General features: G+C 35.5%; 2 protein-coding genes and 1 long non-coding RNA gene across 5 annotated transcripts in view; 2 read left to right on the top strand and 1 right to left on the bottom strand.

The window, feature by feature from the left end:
• Nucleotides 1-1,045: 1,045 nt before the first annotated feature.
• Nucleotides 1,046-12,099, bottom strand: LOC128234136 (transmembrane protein 147-like). The gene is made up of 6 exons (XM_052948177.1): nt 11,900-12,099; nt 7,834-7,969; nt 7,266-7,402; nt 5,827-5,911; nt 4,179-4,300; nt 1,046-3,075 (listed from the first exon to the last, which is right to left on the bottom strand). The coding sequence occupies exons 1-6, from the start codon at nt 11,974-11,976 to the stop codon at nt 2,940-2,942; spliced, it is 693 nt and encodes a 230-aa protein (XP_052804137.1). The 5' UTR covers nt 11,977-12,099; the 3' UTR covers nt 1,046-2,939.
• Nucleotides 12,100-12,171: 72 nt separating this feature from the next.
• The window catches only part of LOC128234135 (SID1 transmembrane family member 1-like), a 56,469-nt gene continuing 48,731 nt past the window's right edge, over nt 12,172-19,909 (top strand). For all 3 annotated transcript variants that reach the window (XM_052948175.1, XM_052948174.1, XM_052948176.1), the window contains exons 1-2: nt 12,172-12,378; nt 14,266-14,387. In XM_052948175.1, the coding sequence (XP_052804135.1) occupies nt 12,172-12,378; nt 14,266-14,387 (329 nt within the window). The remainder of the gene's footprint in view (nt 12,379-14,265; nt 14,388-19,909) is intronic.
• LOC128234138 (uncharacterized) lies at nt 15,610-16,892 on the top strand. Its single transcript, XR_008260885.1, has 3 exons — nt 15,610-15,978; nt 16,368-16,465; nt 16,793-16,892. It is a non-coding gene; the product is annotated as an uncharacterized LOC128234138 (long non-coding RNA).

Below are 19,909 nucleotides of genomic sequence, written 5' to 3' on the forward strand. Positions count from 1 at the left end.
CCTTTTATCATTCATGGTCACTATGACCTTGACCTTTGGTTCGATGACCCAAAAATCAATAGGGGTCATATACTGGTCAGGCCTAACGTCCAAGTTCAGTTTATGGGCCATGGATCAAGGCCTTGTCGAGTTATCACTCTGACAACCTTTTATCATTCAAGGCCACTGTGACCTTGACCTTTGACCCCTAAAATCAAAAGGGTCATCTATTGGTCAGGCCCTGCTTCCATGTCAAGTTTGATAACCATAGGTATAGGCATTGTTGAGTTATCACAAGCTTTAAAATCCTTTTACCATTAAAGGTCACAGTGACCTTGACCTTTATAATCAATAGGGATCAGATACTGGTCACCCACAACCTCCATGTCAAGTTTGATGACCATACGTCCAGGTAATGGTGAGATATCACTCAGACAAGCTTTGGTCTACCGAAGGACTGACCGACCGACCAACATGTGCAAAGCAATGTTCCCTATTCTTCAAAGTGGGCATAAAAACATATCAATGAAACTGAAGAAAGATTTTTTCTATGGTATAAACAGGGTCCGTGTACATTAGCATCTTGAGTAGGGGTTTAAGACCCACTCAGAAAAGAAACGTTTTTTATGGTAAAAAATGCTGTTACAGAAGCAATTCTGGTCAATATTACTGTATCTGTTATGAATAGCAGGCTGAACAACCAGGAAGATATCTTGCGTTAAAATAAGTTATACCAGCCATATTTGAAACTTTAAGAATTCAGTTTTCTGCGCCCGACTATCAAACTCAAACAACGCGTCATTGAATATGGGTCCAAACATGCTCAAGCCTAACGTTAACAAGTCTTGCACTTCTTGTCATCTCTTGCACATTGTTCATCATTTCGTGATGTCAAGGTGGTGTGGAAAATACAGCTGCCATTCAGTCTGAATTGTGTCCTGCTCCTGTAACTCATTGCTGATGTCAACAGGATTTTCATATAAGGTTCAAAGATCTCAGTCATCACGGTGTCAATGAGAAATGACCTTTAGTCATAAGAATGTCAAAAAAGTAAAACAAAAGGGAATACTTTTCAAAATGTATTTTGTGGCCAAGGATATCTGTCAGTAATCAAAGACACACACTTTTGCATTTTATAACTATGTTCACAACAATTATGACGAATACAAACTATGAATCTATAAATGTCATGACATGTATATAATGGGTATTTAAAGAATTCATTGAATCAAACAAGTGTTTTTTCCAAAATTGCAACAAACCAAATGAGTTGATAAATATAAGAAACATTTTAAAATTTTAGCATGTAATGTAACAGCCATGAAATCAAGTCTATGGAATCTGTCTATGGAATCTGTCAAATATCCAGGGTCAATGATTTGAACTCTTGATTTGTCCGGTTCATCCACATGTATTACAAACAATATTGTTAAGATGGTTAACTCTTGGATATTATTTTTTTATATACCGGTAGATTAAGCTACTCTTTAAGAAACCTCTAAGGAAAACTGTAATGCATTAGTATAATGTCATCTGGAGTATGCTTCTTCGTCTTGGTACTGTGGTCTCACCATGAAATTAAAAAATAGACTCCAGGTAGCAAAAAATAAATGGCTAGTTTTCTTTATTCATGGTCATTGAAGGACCTCGCTCTCAATTGCAAGTTTGCCATTCTTGGATTTTTTATGTCGAAAACAGAGATGTCGATAACTTAGGTTAGGTTCATAAAATATTTTATGACAAATGTCCAAGTTATATAAAGGATAACTTTGGCAAATGTAATGAAGTTCACACATATGGCATTAAATCTAACCCAATTTTTTATGTCACATACATTGATGGTTAACAGCATCTTCCATTTACAACAATGGTTTAAGGGAATGGAACTTGCTAGTGAAAACCACCTCTTAAAGAAGATGGAGAAGTCTGAGAAATATATTTGAGTGTATTTTTAAGTTTTAGTTATTTTATAAACAGAAGTGTGTTTTCCAAGATTTTCTATATTCATAAAACAGTCTGAATTACACTCCGTTTGTATAAGACATTTTTTAAGTATTTCATTTACTATCTTTTAAAATATCTTTATCATAACTGACATGTGGTTAATATTTTATAATAATTGATACTAATACTAGTGTATTTGCAAACATCATATAATAGTTCAACATATCTGAGTAGATAATATACATTTGAATAATTTGGTACCCTCCATAATATTGAAGGACACTTTCAATACAATAAAGATGGACAAAAAAAGTTACATAGATAATAATGTATGCATGATGCAAACAGTACTAAACACAATATATTAACACTTAGAGTATACACCATCAGAAAATTGACAAAGTTTCATTTTTAATAATATTCTAAAAATGGCGTAGAAGTTAAATTTATTTGAAACACGCGAAACTATGACAAGATAAATTTTATTAAGTTCACCGTCAAGTGCCTTACAAAACCAGCTATTCACTATTGAATATTTTAATCATGACAGTCAAAATGGTACATGACAAAACATGAGCTGCACTATAAAGCTTTTAAAGCTATAATACATATCATCAACATGCTGATTGTTCAGAACTTTGTTAAAGTTAACAACGAGATCAAAGATTTCATTGTTAACTTTTAAACTATTTGATGATGTGCTTAAATATTTAAACAAAAATAGAACAGCTGAAACAGCTGTCTCCACCCTTGTTGTAACACACAGGCATCTGAATCATTGTTTGTCACTAAAATGTTGTTTAAAACCATTTTGGGTACATACAATGAGATAAACAACACATCTGAAGATATTTAGTGTCTTTGATATACAAAAAAGAAACAAGGTATGTAACTCAAACATTTTAGTGACAAACAATGATTCAGATGCCTGTGTTGTAATATACATCTTTCAAAATGGTGACTTGTATACCACTTTCTGTGACTAATGCATCTTATACAGTATTTATCAGATTGTTTCAATAGTAAGAGTTCACGTTTTGTGTGGCCATTCCCAAATACATGTTCAGGGTCACAGTTCCGACCAGGCATGTGAATAGTCCTTTTGTAAAAAGAAGCATCCAGGATCCTAGGCCAACTGCGTGGATAAGAATTCTGGAAAACAACACCAAACAAACTCCATGACAGTTCTACATAAAAAAGTTTCCTGTCAACTCATTGTATTATATATAACAGCTATAGGTATTAAATTATATCATTATAGAATTGTTTTAATAAAGTCACAAACCATCAGACACATTACGAAAAACTACTCCCAGTCCATGACCTTCTGGACTGTTGGATATAAAGGTTTGACTTGAAAGAGTACACATGACCTGCCCAATCATACTTGATAATTTCTGTTTTGTTTACAAAAACTACAAATTCTCTCAAATAATGTGATGTTTTATCATATAGAGGACAATGGAAAATATTATCATGTGTATTGTCAATGCTAAAATATGTACGTTCCTAGATTAATGTAATCATTTTGTATGGTTTTAGAGATACAGTCAACAGAAATCTCTTCGCATTGACAACAAGGTAATCATATATAATTAAAGATGCCCTCTTACTCCTAAATAAGATTTACCAGAATTAAAACAATTGTTTTAATATACCAATAAGGAAGAATAAATGTCAAAATCAATGGTTTATATGAAGGCTACTGAGTTTAATTTGAAAGAAAGGTGCAGAAATCACAGTATATCTACCTAATATGAGATGATAGTAGATCACAGTAAATCTTTTAGCATTCACCAAACAATTAATATATTTGCCTATTCAGCTATTAAATATAGGGTTACAATCTTGTTATCAGCAATTGGTAATTTTAATAAATGCATTATTTAGGAAGAAGTTTAAGGTTTATTACTTAAATTTATGCTTGTAATACATGTCAATGTATTGATGTTTAATAAGAGTTTCACTTTAAGATTTTTAGTTTTGTGTCTTGAATAATGGTCTTACTGACTTGAGAGCATTCCTAAGCATGGACCCAACTCAATATGATATCCTTAATAGGTTTTTTCAAGTAATGTCCAAAATGAAAGATTTTGCAAAACAAAAACTTAGCCCTTCATGTGACCACACCAAAGCCCTGGGAATACCTCTTCAGGGTTTAAAAAACAAACAGACAATCTTGAAATCAGTATTAGATTAGCTTTAGGCTGAAATGATAGCTTTTAACATTTATTCTAAAACCTGGAAGTACTTACTCCACAATAAGAGGCCTATAACAGCTGAGTGCCAATAAGGAGAGGACGACAGGAACGAATGACTTGTTCAGATCATTTCTCTTGTAAAGCCATACCAACATCGCCGTGCAAATATGGTGGACCTAAAATATGTAACAGTATCCATTTGTATAAAATTTTGATAAGCCTGTACAAAGGTCATATTTAGCCTACATTGCACATTTGCTCTTTATTTCAAATGAAATCGTTGATGAATGACATTGTTCCCTACAATTGAAAACGAAAGAAAAAAAACACCTCATCACACTCTTTTGTCTTTTCTGTCTAATCTTAAAGCATTGTTGTTTAATTCTAATCAAGCTTAGAATGCTCAAATTTATCAAAATAGCACATTTTCCTCAATCAGAAAGGTTCCACCCTTTTTTCCAAATTTGAACTGGCCCAATTGCCATTTGAACTGTTCATTTGGCTTGGCAGTTAGTTTCTTATTGAGAATACTGGGCTTGAGTCCTAAGGAAGGAGAATAATTTCTGCAGTATTTTTCTGGATTTTTTTATTAAATAAGCAGTATGTCCCATTACCTATCGGTATGATGGAACTGTAAGCATGTCAGTGTCTCATTGATTCATTTTAAGTCTTGAATATCATCCCTTGGACATGCATATTTTATAACCATGAGCAAGACGTATGAATTCATTTTTGTGCATATTTAATTTAACAATGTTCTGGGTTGAAACCATGAATATAGGACTTGGGATCCGCGGCACGATGAACCACTAGATGCAGAGCACTTGAACTTGAATAAGCATGTTCCACATTTTGAGTATTGGGCTAATTTTTGCAAAATAGACCATTTGTTCTTTATAAAATACTTTTACACAGGAGAGCTACAGGGGATGCAATCAGCTTTGTCATCCGTCTATTAAAAGTGTTACTAAAGATAAAATCTTCCCCAGAAAATAACCTAAAGTGCTTTAAATATTTTTTGTTGTTTTCACGTAGAAATGCTCAATTATTGATGTAAGATGTAACAAGAGCGCCGCGGATTGAACGCTAAAGCTCGTCCATTGACTTTCTAGAAAGGGGCATTACTTGAGCATTGTTATAGATGTACATATTTTCTCTAGCAACATCTGTACCAAAATTCATAATTCAAATCGTCATTGTTAATGAATAAGCAGGTTTTTTGTCTGCCTTTTTCCTTTGAAAAGTGGCATAAGTCAACAATAGCGAAAGTCATAGGTATGGGTCGACTATATCATTGCCTATTGTCTATAAGCCCCAAATTGATGAACCAGTTAAAGTCCTGATGAGCTTAAATACAAAAAAAAGACCAATGACCCTTTTGTGAAACCTTGACCTATGAACTTTTACAAGGGACGCCGGCTTCCCATGTTGAACAAGTGTGCATGGCCAAAGCAAATACAAGTCAAATAAAAAGGCCTTTTGACCTATGACCCTTAGTTGTGACCCTGAACCTTAGCTTACAGACATGGGTATCTATGTGACACAATGTCTTGTTATGGTGAACACTTGTGCAAGTTATTTCAAATCCCCCTATGCAGGCAAACTTACATTCCGGACATGAATTACAACACATGCTGATCTGAAGACAAACCCTGATCATTCAGCCTGTTTATAAATAAACTAAACAAAGTATTGAGGTTACCAGGCTTATATTGGAGTCAAAGCTCATCTGCACATATTTCCAATCAAACTCCACACCCCTTGCACCAACCCATAATGGAAGAAACCTGAAATGGCACAGACATTTCTTATATACATTTTGGTAATACATGTACATGTACATAATGATCTCACTATCAAAGTAATTAAAGCTCAAAGTAGCCTTAAATTTTTTTATTTGATTTTCTAAAAAGAAAATAGAAATGTTTTTGAAATAGATCATAGATTTAATGATAAATTGTTTGATAGAAAACTTCAGCGAAAATGGATTCCAGAAAACACAAGCCACTATGAAAATCGGTAGTTCCTTGCTGGCAATCTGTGACATCACAAAATAAATGTCCAACCACCTTGTCATAACAAGTTGTCCCTTTTGACAATCTGTGACATCACAAAATACATGTCCACCTACCTTGTCATAACAAGCTCAGAGGTCACCCAGCCATGGACTTAAGATGTTCCTTGCTGGAGATCTGAGACATTACTAAATGATGCCCACCTACCTAGTCATGACAAGCTCTGCTGTGGCCCAACCAATGCCACCAACCATGAACTTCAGTTGTCGCTTTCTGGCAATCAGAGATATAATAAAATAATGCCCACCTACTGTGCCAGCCATTGCTGTAACCATGAACTTCAGTTGCCCCTTGCCAGCAATCAGAGATATAACTAAATAATGCCCACCTACCTAGTCATAACAAGCTCTGCGGTCATCTAGCCAATGCCAGCAACCATGAACTTCAGTTGTCCTTTGCAGGCAATCCGTGACACCACAAAGAACATGCCCACTTACCTAGTCATGACAAGCTCTTCGGTTGCCCTGACAATACCAGCAACAATGAACTTCAGTTGTCCTTTGCAGGCAATCCGTGACATCACAAAGAACATGCCCACTTACCTAGTCATGACAAGCTCTGCAGTCGCCCAGCCAATGCCAGCAACCATGAACTTCAGTTGTCCCTTGCTGGCAATCAGAGATATAACTAAATAATGCCCACTCACCTAGTCATAACAAGCTCTGCGGTCGCCTAGCCAATGCCAGCAACCATGAACTTCAGTTGTCCCTTGCCAGCAATCCGTTACATTACAAAGTACATGCCCACTTACTTAGTCATAACAAGCTCTGCGGTCGCCCAGCCAATCCCAGCAACCATGAACTTCAGTTGTTCCTTGCCAGCAATCCAAGACATCACAAAGAACATGCCCACTTACCTAGTCATGACAAGCTCTGCGGTTGCCCAGCCAATGCCAGCAACCATGAACTTCAGTTGTTCCTTGCCAGCAATCCGTGACATCACAAAGAACATGCCCACTTACCTAGTCATGACAAGCTCTGCAGTTGCCCACCCAATGCAAGCAACCATGAACTTCAGTTGTTCCTTGCCAGCAATCCATGACATCACAAAGAACATGCCCACTTACCTAGTCATGACAAGCTCTGCGGTTGCCCAGCCAATGCCAGCAACCATGAACTTCAGTTGTCCCTTGCCAGCAATCCGTGACATCACAAAATACATGCCCACCAGGTCAGCTATGTCCACAGTACACTTCATCAGCTCCTGGTAATCAAAGACATCATCAATGAATTATACTACTTGATGGAATCTAATTACTAACAATGGAAATGACTATTGGTACATGTAGCTGAATATTCCAATCAAAGGTTCTTACAGCTGATAACTGTCAATCCCGAAGAATAGCCAGGAATCTTTTTCATTAGCATTAGAGAATCATGCCCAAAGCAGGGTAAAGGGGCTTAGACCATTTATTTTGTTTCTTTTAAAATTCATTTATATTCATTTCAGGATAATTCCTACCACTTTCATGCTATAACTGGGGGCAAAACACAATATTTAAAACTATACAATAGTCTGAAGTTTCAAAGCTCTTAATCCTTATTTCAGGATTAATCTATAAACTTTACAAGCCCTGTCCAATACTCTTTCTTGGAGGGTTTTGGGAGGGTTATTAGCAATTCTACATTACTTACCCCTAAGACATCAAGACCCGATGTCTGTATTTCAGTTGTTGGGAAAAAAGTGGCCAAGATGAGCATTTTGCAAAGCTGAGTAAACAAATATGCACCCCCTGCCTGTACACATTTCCAGAACGCACTGTACTCAGACCTGAAATGGAAAAACATGTAATATTATGTATTTAACCATAACTTTCTATCTATGCCTGAATATTTTTTGACAGTAATGCGGATTATGGCTGTTTACTCTATCACAGGTAGGTAATTTTATAATACAAAATTGTTCGGTCCTGTAAAAACCTATCATGTCGGTCCTTTCCATATAAGCAAAATGCATACTTTACACTATTTTTCACAGTTTAAACTTTATTTATTTCACGATGATTGTGATTGTGAAAAAAGTTATATCAGCTTATACTAAGTCACTCTTGTGATGTGAAACGAGAGTGTGGTCCTTTAATGTGTGGGAACCCCGAGAAAACCCACTTGTCCATAAGCACATGTGCCTTATAAGGCTGGGAATCAAAACCGGGTTGTCTTTGTGAGAAGTTAGAGAGCTACAGTACACTAAACAATAGGTTGTTTTCCTCCACAGCTTTTCGTTATTGTGGCCAGTACAATAAATTCATCAACTGTCCAGCTTCTCCGGAGTTTGGATTTTAGGCCTTTGGAAGGTGATCAGTTGACCAAAGAATTTCAAATTAGGTGTTCCTCGGAGAGGTGAGGCTCTAGAAAAACTTGTTAAGAATTTGTTACATTTAATTTAGTTTCAAATAAAAAATTCTATCTATTATGATGGCTACAGCTAAATGCTGTTGCATTTTTTTCTCCGCCCTTTAAATTTATTTTTCAGATCTTAACTTCCGAGAAAATATTTCATAACTTTAAAACATTACGTTTATTTTGACATAGAGCAAGCATTAATCAAAACATTACAAGGGCTATGTTATTTATTTATTTTTTTTGGAAAATAACGATTGAAAGTGACTTGGGTTAAATTGTCATACGCAAGAGAGGTCATAGTTCAGATTTGTGTCAAATGAGTGCTGTTTTACCATGCAATTAAAACGAGGCAGTATAATACTATATCAATGATTCACTGTTATCATAAATGAGTCAAGACAATATATAATTGGCGCCTACACACACACACAAATACAAAGCTGGTAAGAAATTTACACGACTTAGTCACTGACAATGTACACAAGATAAAAAATGAATAAATTCTGAACAAGTTGATATCTTGCTAATTAGAAAGGACGCAGAGTTCCGCCATTGGGTCATAAAATCAATAATATCTGAGGATTTCCGGCACTACTGTTCATATCATGATTCCGTGGTAAAGGAGCATTGACTCAGAGTAACTCAGGGAGATTTCAGCACCTAACAGTTAAACCCTCAGAGGAAAGCCGCCATAATCAAGTTAATCCTTCATAGTGAGCGAGGAAAGTGGGTCTAACTTAAGTGTAATGTTTCCAATGCACAAGCTGTAGCACGTGGCGTTCTTGTTGAGTTAATAGAAAAAATGCAACACTTTTCCATAACAAAACATACTGTTGACTGCCTTGTTGGAGACATTCTTAATTGAAACTGAATGTGAGCAGGTTTTATTTATAAAACAGAAACTGTCGTGGCCGTAACGTTTATTAGCATGAACCACAAGGAGGACAACTCAAATTGACACTATTTTCACTGTCCAAAAACTGGTAACAAAATGGAGGGATTTTAGTGGGTTCCATTTACATCATTTTAAGGTGTTAAAAATTAGTTTGAAGCAAAACAAACGACTGATGGTTAAAGTTGATACTTTGATCTTGTGGTGCACGCTATTCTCAAATAAAAAATTGAAAAAAATACTGGAAAATTATTTTTTTGAACATTTTAGATTTTGTTAAAAATGGGTTAAAGATTCTGCACCAATGCAAAAATATAATAGAAGTATAGTTTCATACCCATTCTTTAAAGAAATGCAAAAAAATCCACATTAATGGGCTGCAAAATATTAAAAATTGACCATTAATGGAACTTAAACATTAATGCTTTAACTTTCAACAAGTATTATTCATTGCATCATTCTGGTATCAACATTTAATGTATTAAAAGGAAGTGTTCGGTTAGTAAAGTAATAGTCATATTGTGGCTAAGATTTCAACATGACATATATCATTTTATATTCATACTACAAGCAGAAAATTAAATAATTATGTGATTCAAATACTTTTTTTGTTTTGTTTCTCTCTTGTTAAAGATATAGTAACATTTAAGATCAAAAATGAGAAGTGCAAAGACCATGCTAGCTGCAATTACATGTAACTTTCATTTCCAACTTGACAATTCACCAATATTCTATATATAAAATGTATCATTTAATGCTTTTCATTGACAAATATCTTCCAATTGTTTTTTCCCAATGATGGATAAATAGAATTTATACTACCATGATTACATAAAAGAGTTACAGAAAACAGTTTTACAGCTGGTAAACAACATTTTACAGCTGTTTTAGGCCAATTTACCAGTTTTCGGGTTGAAAATTAAGGCTTTTTTTTATGTAACTTGCGCCATCAAACAAACACCAGATAGCCGAGCTTTCTGGCGTAATGAAACAAACACCAACAGATCCCTTCAGGGAAAAGCATGCTCGACCCTGAAGGGGTCCACAGGTCTTTATATACCAGTGGTCGAAATTAGCACAAGCCCGCAAGCCGTGCACTAGTAAAATGTCGTCCGGGCTTGCTCAAATTCTGAATTTTATATAGCAGGGGTTGTTCAAAAATTAGAAGCCAAGCAAAAGAATAAGAATTCGGGCATGTTCATCCAAAAGTCTAATTTCAATGACTGATATACACTAACTTCTCTATTCTCACATAGACAGGGCTTTGCTAATTTGCATATTACCAACCAAGTTTACATCTGGTATGAACGTACTTCCATTTTATACAGAATATTATTATGAACGCATCTCCGCCGCTGTAGACCTCCACCGCCTACAGGGGACCATTACACTTTAGTCCAAATAATTGTACGTTGACGGATTTTTTTTAGATTTTTGATATGGCAAATCCTTCACGTACAAATTGTTTAGTATCAAAAGTGGGTAGTTGTTCCGATCAGGATTCCGGGTTAAAGCATATAGCGTCTATAAAATATCATAAAAACAAGAAATATTACCAGATAAAGTTATTTCATATTAGTTCCGTACGCACACAAAAAAATATCCAACTTATAATTATGAGTTTGACTGCTTTTCTTCTTTTCATTCTGTCAAAACATAACGATATATATATGAAGGGCACCTGCAAGGCTTCAGGGCACAGTTTTAAATCGCTCGGAACATTTCGGCTATGGCCGAGTTGTTACGATTGTATAACGAGGTCTATCTCGAAGCTTTGTCGGAGGAGGCCGAGTTATAACGATTGTATCGAGTTGTTCCCCTTTGCATAATTGTTATCTGTGTCAGTCAACTTTCGTTTTATTGGAAAGGTAAACAACTTGTTTTAATGCATTAAATGCTTGTTTAGTGCAAAATAACATTTCACTTACATGGTCTCTTTATGATCAATTTCTACTATAAAATACTTCACTTAAAACAATTTCAATATTTTTAAAACACCCCCGTTTTTTGCACATTCCCGTTTAGACGTTAGGGATTGGAAGAATCCCGTATAACACGTCTATTATTTTAGACTACATTACACTTCAACCATCAGGAAAGCAGAGCTTTAAAGATTGTTGAAGTTCCAACTTACTATGCCTCACAGGACAGCTGAGCTTAGGAAGCTAGAAGCAAAGGCATAGAAGTAGAGACTATGAACGCACATCAGACGCATACAGCGGACCATTCCATTTATTAGACTTAGAGTGTTCAGGTAACGATTTTCAAAAAATCATTAAAAATTCATTTTTTGGTCAAATTTGAAAATTCAAACTGTTCTGAACTTCTATTAAATTGAATAATAGGTGTGCAAAATTTCATTAGAATATTGCAATATTTAAAACATCAATGGTTCATGCTACATATACCCCACCCACTCACGCCGGTATTATCGGCTGATCGTATTACTCTTTAGATAATACATACAATCCTGAGCACTTGTAGACCAGTAAGTATGGAACATATGCGAGTGCGACACAGTTTCCAAAGTGAAATAATGTCATATTTGCACAGATTGTTGAAAAATCAGAATATTAAATAACGTCAAAATGACAACTTATGTCGGTGCGAAAGTAAAATCTTGCAGCGTGAAAATTGCAATGCGGAAACAAAAGTAACAGAGCAGCCGAAAAATTGTTGTTGGAAATTCTATTGACATTTTGAAATGTTAGCTGATTGAAGGAATAGTAAAAAGCATTATGTTTTTGTTTAAAATTCTCATGGTTTCATTTATATTCAGACACTGTTTAGGACAAAAATTAGATTCAACCAACAAGGAAACAAGCCATATTGAGGCTCTTGTATTGACAACTCAAGCTGATGCCGAATTTAATGTTACCTACACAAAGCAGACTATACCGAATGATATATTCCAATTCCAGTACACATATGAAGTATTGGACAAGGTAAGTAATAAATCTATGCTTTGTTTTAGACATGTGCATGTAGTTGTTGAAGTAAACTAGCACGAGTTGATGCTGTAAGTGTAACTGAGCTAGCCAGGCAGTTGATTCTTAAACAGTACACGCAGAACACTCATCCCCGTTAACCTTTCTGAACGATCCAGGCACTCCTGCCTTTTACTTCAGACACCCATGACATACCCTTGGGAGGAAAATAGCATGGCGCTCTAACCAATTGAGCTTAGTCTGGTTCTCAACCAAAAATACTACATTGTCAGTGGGCCTCCATTCAGGGTGGTAACAATACTGGGCATTGTTACAGAAAAACTATTTATCATTTTGACTTTGTTACAAATAGATCTACAAAGTTAAAAAAATATTCGAAAGACTCACTTTTAAGTCACTTGCAACCATATAAGTGAGGTAGTAAGTGTGTCCATGAACCACTAAGAGGCCACCTCAGGTTAGCTCCTTGTCATAGGTTCTAAAGTATGCTATGCATTAAAGTTGTCTACTGTTTGAGGTTGCGTTCTGCCATTCACTTGACTGACACCTGAATAAAGATATCCTTGGGAAGGAATAATATGTGCTCCTGGTGCAGGGCAGTCATTTCGTCATTCTAAAATGCCATCCAGGCTTCTTTTTTTAATGAACCCTGTGACATTCAGTGAACTAACAAACACTAGCACAGATTTATACAAATTGAGCCTTAAAACTACCTTTGTTAATTGAGAGAAGGGCTTGAAATCTCCCTGTCAGGGGCGTAGCTTGACGAAAGTATATGTGTAGGCCACGTTCTGGGGGAGGGGGGGGGAGTGGGTGTACGAGGGCATGCATCCCCGGGATTTCATTTTAGCGTGGTGATCTTGGTGCGTTTTATTGTATATTTCTTTGTTGTTCAAACATTAATGAGAGTAACGATATCGATATGTTTTACCTTAAATAAATGATTTATGTAATGAACGGCGTCAACGCGCAGACTACTGGTATGCAATTTTCGATAAATTATATACGTACAGTCGTATGGATATGTATTTTAGTGAAAAAGAAAACGATATATTTGAAATACCTGGTTTCCGATATATATTTTAAGTTTTTATTGCAGATTTGGCATTTTTTTCTTTTAAATCCTGAAAATTGTGTAGGCCGCGGCCTACATGGCCTATTGGAAGCTACGCCCCTGCCTGTGTTAGAGTTGCACTCCCTTTGAGGCTCCCCTCCCCCCTTCAATTTATTTTTTATTTTTATATATGGTCAATATTTAATTATCAACAAGTGTCACTATGAAATATACAGATTTACATGTAGGTTCAAACAAGTGAAATTTAGATTAAAGAAGTAATACTGGCCTAAAAAATAATGTATTACTTCTATTAAGTTATATGCTTACATTCATGCCATACTTTTAAGAGGCTTCCCAGGGGATTTTGGTCTAAATTCCAGGGGATTTTGATATTACACAAGGGGATTTTTGCGTAGCGAAATTTTGCACATTATCTTCATTTATGATGTAAGAATAAATTCAGAAACACACTCTTATTACAATAATTTTTGGACTTTAAGTCATCATGGTCCTTCATGGAATTTCACACTCATAATATTATGGATGCTGTCCACTGTCAACCTTGAGCTGTTTTAAAAAAAAAATAATCTGGGGAAATGGATCCCCCCTGGTGGGGGACTAGGGGATAGGTCGGAATTCTGGGTAATTTATCCGCCCCCCGCCACTGGGGAATATCATACAGGCATGTATGTGCATAATCAATCAATATGCATGTGATCAGATTATGCATTTGGGTATTCCACATTTAAATGATAAGCATTTTCTTCCCAAATTGTAACAATAGGTGATCATAATAGCATTTTGAACACTTATTTGTTTTTTCACAGGTAAAAGCAGTTAGGCTGTATTCGAATAGTCTCAGTGCTGAAGAAGAGTTCCCGGTGATGTTCGTCATTCGAGAAGAAAGAAGTGTGATGTCATGGCAAATTCCACTGATACTACATAACCAGTGAGTATGACCATAAATAGGGATTGAAAATCAGTCAAAATCATAATAGATCATCAGAAATTATTGAACTGATGAGCCTCACATTTTGTGTCCCCTGAGTGTGTTTTTTTCCAACATTTTGGAATAAAAAAATCTGTCATTCTTACTAAATAATTCGGAATTCCAATTTTGCGTAGAAACAGACTGCTTTAAAAAATTAGACAAAAGATAAAGGAAATATGAGATCAAGTTTGTTTCTGTAAGAAAACACCAAAATTCCAAACAAAAACATTAGGGGGCCCTTCCCTAAATTTGCCACCAACTTCCACCAAATGCCACCCAAATCCATGGCAAATGGGTGGCACTTGGTGGAAAATGGGTGGCACTTGGTGGAATATCAAGAATTCCACCAACTGCCATGAAATTTCCACCCAACTGGAGGTGGCAGTTGGTGTAAAATTGAACTCAGTTTTTTTTTCATGTGGCACTTGGTGAAAAAGTTGGACTTAGTTAATTTTTCATATGGCAGTTGGTGAAAAAATGAACTTAGTTAATTTTTTGGGTGGCATTTGGTGAAAAAAGACTTAGAAAATCTCAAGAGTTCTGTAAAATGGAACCATTACTTATCATCATGGAATAAAAATAGCATTTACGACAGTTGCTGTTCATGCTGCTGTTTTAGCATCATTACATATGCTACTATTTAAAACTAACTGGTAATGTTGCTGGTTATACTGATGATGATTACGATGTTGGGGGTTCTATTGATGATGATTATGATGTTGGTGGTTCTATTGATGATGATTATGATGTTGGTGGTTCTATTGATAATGATTATGATGATGGTGGTGGTGGTGGTGGTGGTGGTGGTGGTAATTATGATGATTGTGGTGGTGGTGATTATGATGATTGTGGTGGTGGTGGTGGTGGTGGTTGATTTTGACAATTGTGTTGTTGTTGGTAGTTCATTGTGGTGTTGGTGAATATGTTTGTGGTGGTATTGGTGATTATGATGATTGTGGTGGTGGTGATAGTGATCATGATGATTATGGTGGTGGTGGTGACAACAACAACAACATGTTGTTATTGATGATGCTATTTCCCCAAAGGTACAGGGATCCCATTAATGTTTGATTTAAACTCGGAATGACCTCTCTGCTGGAAAATCTCCTCAATATATTTGAATCTTCTGACAGTTACTAGCATTAATTTTGTGGAACTTTGAATAGTGAGAATAAAAATGTGCAGTTTTGTTTAATAAAATGGATTGATTATAAGGTAAATGTTTTTTTGTTTTTTTTATCATATTAACATCCAAAAAAGATCATGACTTATCATTTTATTTTATTTTTACACATATTAGGCTCTTTGTCTTTGTTTAAAGTTTGACTAAGAGATAAGCTTTATGCATGTACTGTCAAGTATGTTTCACTTTATTCCAAAATAATTGACAAATATACTCAGTCAAGCAATGTACTAAGTTTAAAAATTATCATTCAATTTGTACAATGAAGTTGAAGATGTATAAAGAAATGTTATACACATTTTTTCCAGACAACCCCCCCCCCATAAGGATGACAATGTACTTGGACAAGATTCTAAGACCTTTTTGGTAAATATTTGAATATTACAATAACTTAAATGAAGACTGACCTCATAGTTTTATCATATTTTATTAGCTTATACTTATTTAAAAGTGCTAAGTGCTATGAAGGGTGAGATAAACAATATTAAATGCCAGTCAAGAAAAGATGTAGAAGATGTATATGATCTAAAGGGTGTGTGTGTTTTTAAGAAAAATCGTTGAGGTATTGACAAAGCCTTGGTGTAATTCATGTTGTTGGCTGCATGATTTTGAAAAAATAAAGATATTAAAGTGAATATTGGTGTACACATGTTTCCAAAGACATTTGTAGAACAAATTGTGGAACAAATAACATTCTTCTGTGAGGCAAACCCTGTTATATTGAACAGATTTATTAAAATGGTCGCTTTTTTCAGAAAGAAATATGAATAGGGGACTTCTGTAGCAGAAGAAGTATAGCCAAACTTGCAGAAAACGACAACCGAATGACTGCATCACTAAAGAAAAGAAACAGGTTATTGACATTTCAATATTCAAAATACTTTGGTAGTTAAATTAACTTTTTACCTGTATTGTCATTGCTAATACAACAGACGAGTGCTCTTGTAAAACATATTTGCAATGATTCAATGTATGAGGCTGAATTCTATAATTAGTTATGGTATATCGTTTTGTTGTTATACTTGAAATTAATCTGGCTAGGCCCAAAGCTGAAGAAACTTATTTAAGAGTATGTTTTTAATGTTGTTATTTTATTTATGCATCTAATTTTAAAATATATTTTGAATAATGATAGCTAAAATGAAAACTCCAAAATAAATAATACTAAAACTGTTTTCAGGATTTCTCCAAAAATAGAAATGCAGACAGCTCTTCGCCATCAACTGTGATCCTTTGTAATTTTGTGTACATATGAAACTAAATGACTGCATAGAAATGTTTTTTGTTGTTCTTAGGTTGTTGTATGCATACTTCATAAATCCCATGATTTTATTTCCACCAAGTGCCACGTAATTTCCACCAAGTGCCACATTGGCATGGCATTTGGTGAAAAAAGATCAAAAAAACTGAACGTGGCATTTGATGGAAAATTGTTCCAATACTCCACCAACTGCCACGTTGGGGTGGCATTTGGTGAAAAATTTGCCACCAACTGCCACGTGGCATTTGGTGGAAAACGTTCCAATACTCCACCAACTGCCACGTTGGGGTGGCATTTGGTGAAAAAATTTGCCACGTGGCATTTGGTGGAAAACGTTCCAATACTCCACCAAGTGCCACGTTGGGGTGGCATTTGGTGAAAAAATTTGCCACGTGGCATTTGGTGGAAAATGTTCCAATACTCCACCAAGTGCCACGTTGGGGTGGCATTTGGTGGAAAATGGTGAAAATTAGATCAAAGTCCCATTTTATTCTGTTTTTCATCGTTTTACACCAAGTGCCACCCGTTCCAATACTCCACCAACTGCCACCCATTTTCCACGTCCAATTCGTGGCAAATTTAGGGAAGGGAGACCAACTTCACCCCTTCCCCTTTTTTTTAAAATAAGCTGGCAAATTCATTTTAACATTTCTGAAAAAAGTATATGTTATAGGGTTAGGAATAGGGCTGAATTTTGTCTCCAAATTGGTCAGAATAAAATATTGGTCCCCTAAATCCTTTTAAGGATATTCATGAAACCTATTTAATTATGTGGCAGTGTTAAGTTCTGACTTTTGCAGCCTTGTGTTTAGTCATTGTAATGAAATAAATGGTTTTACCCAAATTTCTTTCCTAATTTTCTTCTTTATTGTTTGAACTATTCATATACCAGTGTAATAATCATGCATTATAAATGAGTTGCGAAAATACAGTAAAACTGAGTTATAAAATTCCAAGAAATACATAAAAAATTACGAAATGCTTACATGTACATGTACATGTATGTAGCAAAGAAATTATGTACATGTACATGTACATGTATGTAGCAAAGAAATTATGAATTATTATATGTGATTCAGCCACTTGATATAAGTGCCATCTCTAATTATGTTTAATACATTGTTTTTAATTGGTGGTTTCCGCTTAAACAATAAGTTAGAATTGATGGATATTTACTCTAACCCCGATCTGATAAGTATACATTTCCATCTTAAGTAGTGTATGATTTAAACATTTGATATGTATCGGCACAATTTCTTTTAACACACTTTGTTTTCTGATTCGCATCACAGTCTGTAACTAAGCCTAATTGTAAAAGTGTGCATGCCCTATGTGCTTCTGTCGGCTTCAACTTTTGAAAACTTTAAACAAAATCTTCTCTGAGACCCCAAGGCCCATGCCCTTGATATTTAGTATGCAGCCTCATGTAGTGGTCCTTACCTAGTTTGTTCAAATTATGTCCATTGGGTTAAAGCTGGCCCTGCCAAAGCCCCCATGGAGTGGAATGTAGTAGTTTGTCCTAAGTTAAGGGGTCACAAGTTTTATATATATATATATACTGAAAATCTCTGGTCCAGACCAATCCTTGTAATATTTGTTGTGTATAAATCCCATGTAGTGTTCCTTCACCCAGATTGTTTAAAATGTGTCCCTTGGGTCAAAAGTGGCCAAGTCTCAAGGGTCTCAGGTATTCTTCTCTGAAATTGCAAGGATATTGGTATGCAGTTGCCATGTACCAAGAGTTTTCAAATTATGTCCCTGAAGTCAAAGCTTGCCCTGCCCCGTGGGTCTCAGTTTTGCTTATACTTATACAGTACAATTTTGAAAAGTTTTATATACTTAATATACTGAAAAATCTTTGAAAATCTCTGAAACCTCAAGGCCCAGACCATTGACATTTAGTATGTACATGTAGCTTCATCTGACATCATTCGCAACCAATGACATCCCTAGCAACCAAAGACTTCTTTAGCAACCACTTTCTTACTAAGCAACCCATAATTCCCCACTTACTTGCTTTAGAAGCAGCCAATGATTTCATTAGGAACCAATTAATTTGCTAGCAACCCCTTGGCAACCACTTACTTCCTTGGCAAAACAATTACTTCCATAGCAACAAATAACTTTCTTACCAACTACCTTGATCCATAGCAATCAATGATTTTCTTAGTAACCAATAATTACCTCAAAAACAACCTTTATCCATAGCAACTAATGACTTCCTAATGAATTCCCCATCATTGCTTACTTCCTTAGCCACCAATAACTTCCTTCACAACCCATGACTTTCTATTGAGCAACCAAAGACTTCTCTTGCTACAAATAACAACCTTAGCAACTTCCTACATTCATATCACCCAATTACTTCCTAAGCAACGAATGACTTTCTTTGCAACTGTTGACTACCTTAGCAACCAATGAATTCCCTTTTACCACTTACTTCCTCCAATAATTTTTATGCAACAAATGACTTTCTTAGCAACCAAAGATGTCTCTTGCTACAAATGACAACCTTAGCAATTTCCTACATTCATAGCTACCAATGACTTCCTTAGCAACAAAGAACCAGTTTAGCAACAATTGGCTACCTTAGCAACCAGATAATAACCTCATATCCATTGAGTTCCTTTATATATATAGTTATCAAGAAATTTGCTCGCAATCTATGACTTCCTTACCATCAAATGACTTTCTAAGCAACTTTTGTCCTTAGCAACCGAGGACTTCCTTAGCAGCTACATGTAATACTGCCTCACCAGCTACCTTCAGTGAACCCAACCAATTATTAGGAACTAATGATTTCATTAGCATACAATGAATTTCTTAGCAACCAATGGTTACCTAACCAACTACCATAGAAAAAAATGACCTCCGTAACAACAAATGCCTACCTTAGTGATCAATTACTTTCTTAGCAATTTCCTTAGCATGCCCACCAATGACTTCCTTTGCAAAAAATAATTTCCATTAAGCAACGGATTTCTTCATTAGCAATTTCCTACATCCATAAAACCCAATGACTTCCTAAGCAACCAT

The sequence above is a fragment of the Mya arenaria genome, chromosome 5, assembly GCF_026914265.1.
Source record: "Mya arenaria isolate MELC-2E11 chromosome 5, ASM2691426v1".
NCBI lineage: Eukaryota > Metazoa > Mollusca > Bivalvia > Myida > Myidae > Mya > Mya arenaria.